The sequence below is a fragment of the Pteropus vampyrus genome, unplaced genomic scaffold (genome assembly GCF_000151845.1).
Source record: "Pteropus vampyrus isolate Shadow unplaced genomic scaffold, Pvam_2.0 Scaffold171, whole genome shotgun sequence".
NCBI classification, from domain to species: Eukaryota; Metazoa; Chordata; class Mammalia; order Chiroptera; family Pteropodidae; genus Pteropus; species Pteropus vampyrus.
This window is the reverse complement of record NW_011888952.1, coordinates 1,867,762-1,876,899: the sequence shown is the minus strand read 5'-3', so window position 1 is coordinate 1,876,899 and position 9,138 is coordinate 1,867,762. Positions and strand designations below refer to the sequence as shown.

Genomic DNA, 9,138 nt, shown 5'->3' with positions numbered 1-9,138 from the left:
GCAGGGGCCACACATTGCTTTGGCTCAGCTCCTACATCTGAGAGTTCACAGACTAGTGCTTCACACGTTCCTGTTAGCTCTGAGGGTTCCATAAGTTTATTCTGTGTTATTTTATTAATTTAAAAAATCATACAGAAATTTAGAAATATATTTCATTTACAAATTTTTATAGAAACTTAAAAATAATTCTTGAAATACAGAAAAGCACAAAAAAAGGAAAACAAAAATCACTTATAAACTAATTACTGGGAATAGGTTAAGGTATGTCCTTCAGTGTTTTAGTTTAGTTTTTATTTTAATTTTTTTTAATTAACAGATTTGGAGACGGGGCTGCAAAAATAGGATCATACTAAATAAATTGAAACCTGCTTTTCTCAGTCTACAAAACAAGGAGATTTCTCCCATGTTCTTACATGGCCTTTCACAGTATTTCTGCAAGGTTGGATGGAGGATACAGAAAAATATCAGCTGCAATCCTTGGCTCCCAGTGGGGCCCTGAGGAGCTGCAGCCCCTCTGTGATTTATCTTTTCCTCCTGATAAAATTATGGAACGTCTTCCTCACGGTGCCCTCATGCCCACCCCCACAGCTGTCTTGAGGGCAGCAGGCCCCATTCCTGCATGTCTCCAGCATCCCATAGGCCAGGCATGCTGCATGGACTCGCTGAGGTCACCCTGGCTGGGTGGCTCCAAGGGACTCATATAAAGCCCCGATACAGGCAGGCTTCCTGCACCCCTGCTGCTCTCTGCCCAGGGCTGCCCATCGATGCTGTCTGCCAGTTCACCATCCCTTCTTTCCTCTGCTTTGCAGGCTGTCACCCACAGGTTGCAGAGAGGACTGCTCTGCAGCTGATCCACCACAGAAAATCATCAGGTAACATCAGCCACCAAAATCATAACCATTTATGGAGTTCTCTTTCTAAACTGGTCAGGTGAAAAGCACTCGTACAGCCATTAAAGTTCATTTTTGTCACAATTCTACAAGCCAGATAGCATTACCCCTATTATATAGATGGGGAAACTGAGGCTAGAGCAATGAAGAGTAGTACTTAAGGTCATTCGGCTGATAAAAGGAAGACTAGAGATTTGAACCCAGGACTGGGCTGAGTCCAGTATCACACCTCGCTACCTCTGGAACTAGAGGTGAGAAGGATGCAGTGTAGGTAAAACATCTGGGGTGACTAAAGGTCAGAGAGGTCATCTAAGCCAGTGGTCCTTCCTCACCTGAGGGCTGGGGCTGGGTTTCTGGCATGAGAATCTCCTTTCGGGAATTTGTTAAAAGTATAGATTTCAGGCTCCTTTACAGATTCTGATTTGGCACATCTGGAGTGGGCCCGGGAATGTGTCTTTATTGAGCTTCCTAAATGACTTGGAAACATAGCCAGGCTTGAGAACTGCTGATGAAATAGCAACAAGTCCTCACCATTCACCAGGCAGAGAGTGCCACACTGAATACGTGAAGAACAACAACCTGACGTGGGATATACTGTTATCATCTTCAGTGTAAAGAATAGGAAGAGTGGGACTCAGAGAGGTTAAGAAGTTTACTCAAAGTCACACAGTTTGAAAGTGGTGAAGAGGACTTTGATCGTGGTCAGAGTCTGTGCTCATACACTGCCTTCACCCACCGCCTGCAGCCAGGACACCTCCATATTCAGCCCACGTTCAGATCCACCATAGCTTACGCTGCCATAGCTTTTATGGCATCAGGGAATGAAAATCTCCCATCGCATCCAGGGAGGCAAAGACGAGGAGCACTTCATATTTCTATTTAAAAATTTAGTCGCCTTTTGTTTCTTCTCTGAGGAAGATACATAATGGAGGGCACATGACAGAGATGGTCAGAGTTGACGCTAGTCCAGGAAACAACAGACCACATCCTCACATGTTGTCTTTGGAAACAAAAGGCACCTCTCTTCGTAGAGGAGCTGGTGGGAGGAAGAAGGCTTATGGGAGAGCTTTCTTGGGCCCCTAGTCTTTTTGTGGGTTATTTTTTGTTGTTGTTGTTATCTTGGGGAAACTCCAGAATCTTGCCCCTTTTATTGCCTGTCACCCCAGTCCTCTGTTCTAGGGTGACCTTGAGCCGCAAAAGTGCTGTCCACGTGGACTGGGGCTGACATCACACGTCCATCTGCCAGGACCTCTGTGTCCAAACTCCGAGACATGGCGACCAATGGCAGCAAGGTTGCCGATGGGCAGATCTCCACGGAGGTCAGCGAGGTCCCTGTGGCCAATGACAAACCCAAAACCCTGGTGGTCAAGGTGCAGAAGAAGGCAACGGACCTTCCAGACCGGGACACGTGGAAGGGCCGCTTTGACTTCCTCATGTCCTGCGTGGGCTACGCCATCGGCCTGGGCAACGTCTGGAGATTCCCCTATCTCTGTGGAAAAAACGGCGGCGGTAGGTGCTGGCCTGACCACCTCCCAGCTGGGCCTGGATCCCACTGAAAGGGTCCCGCTTAGACATTTTCTGGGGCAACTTTAGAGGAACGGGTCCCCTAAAGACTCCAAAAGAAGTGTTAGGCCCACTTCCTGTTTCTTGTCCTTTTAGCAGAGAATTCCCAGAGGGAGATTGTACTCTTGCCAATGATACCAAAAAGGTCGCCTCTTTATTTAGAAAGTGGAGGGGATATGTTTTGAGCAGAGGATATTCTTGGGCCTCACTTTGGCTGTGGGTGCTGTTTTTGAGGCAAAATGTAAGGAAATCGTGGCTGGGACCCCAGAATGCCCCTCCTGATGCTCTCTCTGACCAGAGTTTCTCCAAAGCTGTGGGGCCACCCATGAGCATCTCTCTTCTCAACCCTGCAGGGGCCTTCCTGATCCCCTACTTCCTGACGCTCATCTTTGCGGGGGTCCCGCTCTTCTTGCTGGAGTGCTCCCTAGGCCAGTACACGTCCATTGGGGGTCTGGGGGTCTGGAAGCTGGCCCCTATGTTCAAGGGTAAGTTTTCAGAGTGGGGCCATGGGTCGCGGTGGCGATCCTGCCCACAGGACGATGGTGAAGCCCAGGCTTTCCCAACATCCCCAACCCCCCGGAGAGAGGGAACTGCTCCGCCACATCTGAACAGTGTGGAGCCCTTACAAGGGGCCAGGTGACAGATTGTGATGCTGGCCAGAACCTAGGATAGTGAAAGTGGAGAGGAGAATCCAATCCAGAGGCTCCCCCACACACATCAGCTGCTCTGTTCTGGGAGCTCATTTCCCTGGCAAGGTTTCAGTGCGACTTTCTTTGCCTCCTTGCTCAGTGCCAGCAGACACTCAGGTGGACATGTGGAGAATCATGCTTGCCTAACAAGCCCAGCCCCAGCCCCACCTGTGGCCAGCCCGTACGGGGGTAGGGGGGTTGTGATGCCCAGACTCAAGGCCTGGGTCCCTCACTTGCCAGATGCATGTGACCATAGCCAAGTTCTTGCCCCTCTCTAAGGCCGAGTAAGATTGTAGATGTTGTGTAACACACGCTGGTTATTAAATGAATGTCATGATGGTATGTCCATTACCAGGTGTGGGCCTTGCTGCTGCTGTGTTGTCCTTCTGGCTGAACATCTACTACATTGTCATCATCTCCTGGGCCATCTACTACCTGTACAATTCCTTCACCACGGTGAGTAGACCCTCTGACCACCTCTTCAGAAAGAGCCAGACCCAGAGCCCACGTTCCATCCACTGGGACCACCATTCTGCTGACAGGGCCATTCCTCGGGTTACGGGCATGGTCTTAAGCAGCCCTTGTCTCTTCACAATTGTAGCACCATGACCTGAGCCCCAGCTCCAGGCCAGGCACCAAGCCATGCATTTCACATATGCTAGTATCTAATCCTCATGACACCCCTCTAAGGTGGGCATTATCAGCCCATTTCATATGGACCCAGGTTTAAACCCTGACCCTACTATATACCAGCGGTGCAATTTTCAGAACGAGACTTACCCTCTCTGAGCCTTAGTACCCTCATTTATAAAATGAGGGTAAAAGGGAAACCGCCTCCTAGAGTTGTGAGGATTAAGGAGTAAATGTATGTAAAGTACTTAGATCGGTGCCTGGCAAAGAACAAGCACTATAAACATCAGTGTGCACAGGGTAAAATGGATGAGGTCTCTTGCCCAAGGTCGAGTGGCTGGAAAGTGGCCCCGGGATAGACACATGAAACTTAATGGTGCAGCTTGGAAAGCTGGTTTTGAGAGTGAGAAAGTAGAGGTTCAGATCTCAGCAGTGACACTGAGGAGCTGTGTGATCTTGAGCAAGTTGCTGCCCCTCTCTGATCTCTGAAATGGGGTTCACAGTATGCCCTGCATCCCAGAGCTATCAGAAAGGGGAATTGAGATAATGGTTGTGAGGAGGCTCAGGTTACTGTGAGGGTGAATGGGATGTGCTGGGACCACTGTTCCAGCCCCTAGGGGCTCAACAGGGTTTGTCTGTGCCACTGTCTTTGCAGACGCTTCCATGGAAACAGTGTGACAACCCCTGGAACACAGACCGCTGCTTCTCCAACTACAGCATCGTGAACACCACCAACATGACCAGTGCCGTGGTGGAGTTCTGGGAGTGAGTGTGGGGCCATCCAGGGTCGGGGGCATATCAACCAGGGCCAGCAGGCACGGAGGCACCCTCAAAAGGCTGATGGAAGAGTTAGGTGAAGGACTGTTTGTGGAGATGTGGGTGGGGCTAAGGGAGCCACAGAGAGGGTGAAGCCCCTTTCTCCCCCAGAGAGAGCTGGACCATAGGCGGGGCCACTAGACATGCGTTATGACCTTAGGCAGAGAAACACAGCTACAGATGAAGCCACAGCCAGTAGAGAGAATACCTCCCAGACCCTTCCTTTCAGCCTGCCCTCCAAACACCTGCTGTTGGTCAAACGCAGCAGAAGCTCAAGGGCAAGGAAGCAGTGATGCAGCCATAGCAATCACCTCCAGAGCATGGAGCAAGGTGGAGAAGGTTGGACAGTGGCCAGTGGAGAGGAATAATCATCATAGACTGAGAAGAATCACAAGGAGAGGCCAGTGAAGTCCAGATTCATCCTGAAAACCAGTCCAGTCTCCTTAGTAACCCAGAGTCACTTGGAATAAACACACGCGCACACACACACACACACACACACACACACACACACTGTCCACTGTGAAGGCCATGCCGATTGTATTTTCCAGGGAGCACATCATAGAAAATGTGTATTGGGAACATTAATTTTCCAAAATGAGGTCCTGGGACCCTAATTTCTTTGACATGAAGGAAGCATCTGTGCCAGACAGCTCGAAAGGGTCTGGAGCAACCTGGACACCTGGACAGTTTCACTGCACCTTGGATAGGCCGCCAGGAGGAGCCATTCTTGGGAGGTGTCAGAGCACGTGATCCCAATCTCTTTGTGTTGAGCCATCCTTGACTAGACTGTCTCCTTCCTTACAAATAACAATCAGTTTCTGCTCCAGCTGATTCTGCTTTTGGGCATCTCTCACATATAATTGTCTTGCGTGTGTCCAGGTTTTTCATTCAACTGTTTGTTCAATAAACATTTCTTGAGCACCTACTATATGCCAGTCTGATTAGAGACAGGAATAAGCAAACAGGCAATGGCAACACCAGATGACCAATGCTAAAAGGAAGGACTCACAGAAGGTGCCTGGGCCAGCCTAGGTTAGGAGTGGCATCTAAGGATGAAAACAATGTTGGGAAGACAGGTGTTGGCAGAAGGAAGAGCATGCATGAAAACTTGGAGGGAGGCAAGAGCAAGCAAGGCTGGAGTGAAGGGATGATCAGTAATCCAGTCTTATGAGAGTTTGAGGAGGTCGTGGTGTGAACCAAGATGGGAGAAAGAAGCAAGGGCCAGCTCATGAAGGCTTTGCAAGGTCCACCTGGAGAGTTTGGGCTTCATTCTAGAACAATAGGGAGTTATTCACTGCAGAATTTTAAGCAGAGAAGTGACAAGACCAGATCTGCAATTTAAGGATCCCTGGGGCTGGAGTGGGGACAGAGCAAAAGTGAAGGCAGGGGTCCTGTTAGGAGGCTACTGTAGCCATCCAGGTGAGCAACAATGGTAACTGAAAGTAAGACACTGTCAAGCCAGCACTTTCTACCAATTAGTATAATGGGTCCCACAGTCCCCACCCAGCTCTTAGATCTCAGTGATCACATATGTCAGCACAAACACAGTGGATGATATTGCCCATGTCCATGCCCTCCCCACCTCACTCTTCCACCAGGCACAACATGCATCAGATGACAGATGGGCTGGATAAGCCAGGTCAGATCCGCTGGCCTCTGGCCATCACCCTGGCCATCGCTTGGATCCTTGTGTATTTCTGTATCTGGAAGGGTGTTGGCTGGACTGGAAAGGTAAGACATGTACACAATAAGAACTGGAGAGGGATAGGTCTACAAAGGGGTTTCTGCCCTGGGTAAGGAATCTGTACCTCTGAGGAACCCTATCTAACCTTAATTTAAACAGATCCCTTCATCTCTCTGTGCCTCAGTGTTCTTTCTTGTAAAATGGAAATAACATTACCTACCTTATGGGCAGGTGTGAGGATTAAAGGAAACAATGCAAGTCAGGCCCTTAACATAGTGCCTGGTTCATGGTAAGTCTCTTGAGATTCCCCAGGGCCTGGCGGAGCCACCAAAAACCAGAAGGCAAATGTTGCTTGTGGACCATTGAACAAACTCCCTGAGCACTGACTCTGTTCTAAACCTTGTTCTAGGTGTGAGAGGCAAGGGAGAAGGGAGATTTACTAGAGGTGAATACTACACATCCCAGGCTTTGAGGTGTAACAGAGATAAATTGATTAGTGGTTGAATACCCAGGCCTTGTATTCAAACAGGCCAGAGTTCAGATCCCAATCCAGCCATTGACTTGGTTGTGTGACCTCCATCAAGTCACTTTACCTCTCTGAAACTCAGTTTCTTCTAAAATAGGCCTAATATGCCTGTGCTTATCTGTTGGTTTGTCGTTCAAATCAGATGAGACGGTGATTTTGTAAAGGACTCAGCAGCTAGCAAGGGGAGTTACTATTTTTATTTTTATTATTGGCAAGAGCAGAGCCAGACCAAGATGGGGTATCCAGCCTGGGGATATCCAGGGAGCTTGCTGATCAAACTAGGGGCAGAGAGATTGGCTTTATCCCCATCTCCTGGGCAAGGAAGGATCCCCCTTTAAGCCCCACCCCATGAGTCCCAGGACAGAAGATAGCCAAGTCTTTCACTGGCATTGACCTGAAGGATTCAGGGCAAGTTTGTTGTCTGTGGTCTTAGAGCAATTAAAGGGGAGAAAGAATTTGAAATGAATGAGGCTGGAGACAGGGAGGTCCAGACTACCTGAGAAGCTGAACTAGCAAAACAGAACCTTGATGGATTCCACATCTGGGCATGGGCACAGCTGATGAAAAGCTGCCCTATTTCAGTCTAGTAGGAACTTTGGACTCAACAGGTTCTCAGATGTAAGACTAATGTCGAAACAGCTCTGCCTCGTCCCTTGGCTAGGCAGGCAGGAGGAGGGCATAGGTGTCTCCCGGCTCAACTTTAGGAAGCAGCAGAATGTAGGGCCTAATGGCTTCAGAAGAGACAGAGCTGAGTTTGATACCATTCCCTGATTCCTAGCTGTGTGCTCTTAGGCCAGTTTTTTCACTTAAGTGGTCACAATAATAGTACCTTACACAATTGTCACAAAGACAGGGGGATAATCTATGCAGAGTGTGTAGCATATGCCTAGCACATAGTAGACACTCAATGCATGACATCAATTATAGTCATATTTGGGTGGTATCTAGAGTTCTTGCTACATTAGGAAACTGACTACTTCTTGGGGGTATTGCATCTTTTGAGTGAGTCAACCAATCCATCAGTAAGCATTTACCGAGCACCTACTGCATACCTAGCTCCATGCTGAGCATGGAAGACACATTGAAGTATATATAAGACCTAGGCAACATATATTAAGCATGGTGTTATGTTCTCATGCAACAACCTTTTTGAGTAGCAATGTTGATTATACCAGTTTTCCATACAAAAAAATCTAGGCTCAAGGAGAATAAGAAATTGATCCAATGTCACAGCTTGTAGGTGACACAGAGGGTTTTGAACCTCCTTTTCCTAATTCTGACTTCAGTGATTTTTCTATGGAATCATGATTGCCTTTTCTAACTCTAAAGAATCTCAGAGTCAAAAATCAGGGGGATGAAACTAACCTAGAGAACAATTTATGCTGAACATGACTCGGAGATGCAAAGGTCATTGAACTTGAAAATTGCTCTTTCACACCAGTGAGCAAAGAAATGCGATTTGAGACAATGATCTCAGTCTTTTGATTATCAATTTGGCAAAAAATAATTTTTAAGGTGATTATACTCAGTGTTGGCATCTTCGCAGGGAAGGTGCTCTCTATAATGCTGGACAAAGTTCAATTTCTGGAAGATAATTAGGCAATATGAGTTAAAAGCCTTTGAGAAGCTTATTCATTTTTCCTCAATAATTCTCCTTCTAGAAAATTTCCCCAAGATTAGTATAATTTTTTGTATAAATTATAGTAATTTTATAGTATAATTTCTCTACTTTTGTAGACAAAGTTTTATATACAGGGGTGGCCAATGTAGTGTTATTGAGATTCACATAAAATTAGAAGAAACCTCAATGGATAATGGTAGGGAAACTTGAAAAAGCTGGTGAAACATCCTGAGGGACTATTTTGTATAATTAAAAATCACATCGTTATGAGACAATAAAAAAAATCTTTAATAAACAAAACAAACAAAGTTGTATGTACTGTTTTCTTAACTTTAAACATGTTAAATGAAAAGGCAAGTTCATAATTCAAGCTTCATTTTGTAAGAAAATGTGACCATATATGCAAAAGAAAATTGTTAACATCCACACATTTGTGTATTTGTCAGGCATTTATTGAGTGTCCACTGTATACCCTGGCCTGTTCTGGGCACTGAGAAAACAGAAGCAAACAAGAGAAGACTTGTCTCTTATGTAACTTACATTGTAGAGGCCTTTGAAAGGAACTTCGTGTGCGTGTGTGTTCATGTGATCTTAAATCTTTTCCTTTATCACATGTATTACTTGAATAATTTAAACAGAAATCAAAAAAGTAGGAGGGGTAGGGGAAGGGAAAAACCAAAGGCTGAGTTAGTTGGTTTAGATTCCAAGGAGGAGCT

The 9,138-nt window shown here is 46.7% G+C and overlaps 1 protein-coding gene across 1 annotated transcript in view; it reads left to right on the top strand.

The window, feature by feature from the left end:
* The first annotated feature begins 805 nt into the window (after nt 1–805).
* SLC6A1 (solute carrier family 6 member 1) overlaps nt 806–9,138 on the top strand; it is a 22,599-nt gene continuing 14,266 nt past the window's right edge. The window contains exons 1-6 of the mRNA XM_011370560.1: nt 806–872; nt 2,057–2,399; nt 2,807–2,938; nt 3,498–3,598; nt 4,428–4,537; nt 6,190–6,322. Of these exons, the coding sequence (XP_011368862.1) occupies nt 2,162–2,399; nt 2,807–2,938; nt 3,498–3,598; nt 4,428–4,537; nt 6,190–6,322 (714 nt within the window). The 5' untranslated portion in view covers nt 806–872; nt 2,057–2,161. The remainder of the gene's footprint in view (nt 873–2,056; nt 2,400–2,806; nt 2,939–3,497; nt 3,599–4,427; nt 4,538–6,189; nt 6,323–9,138) is intronic.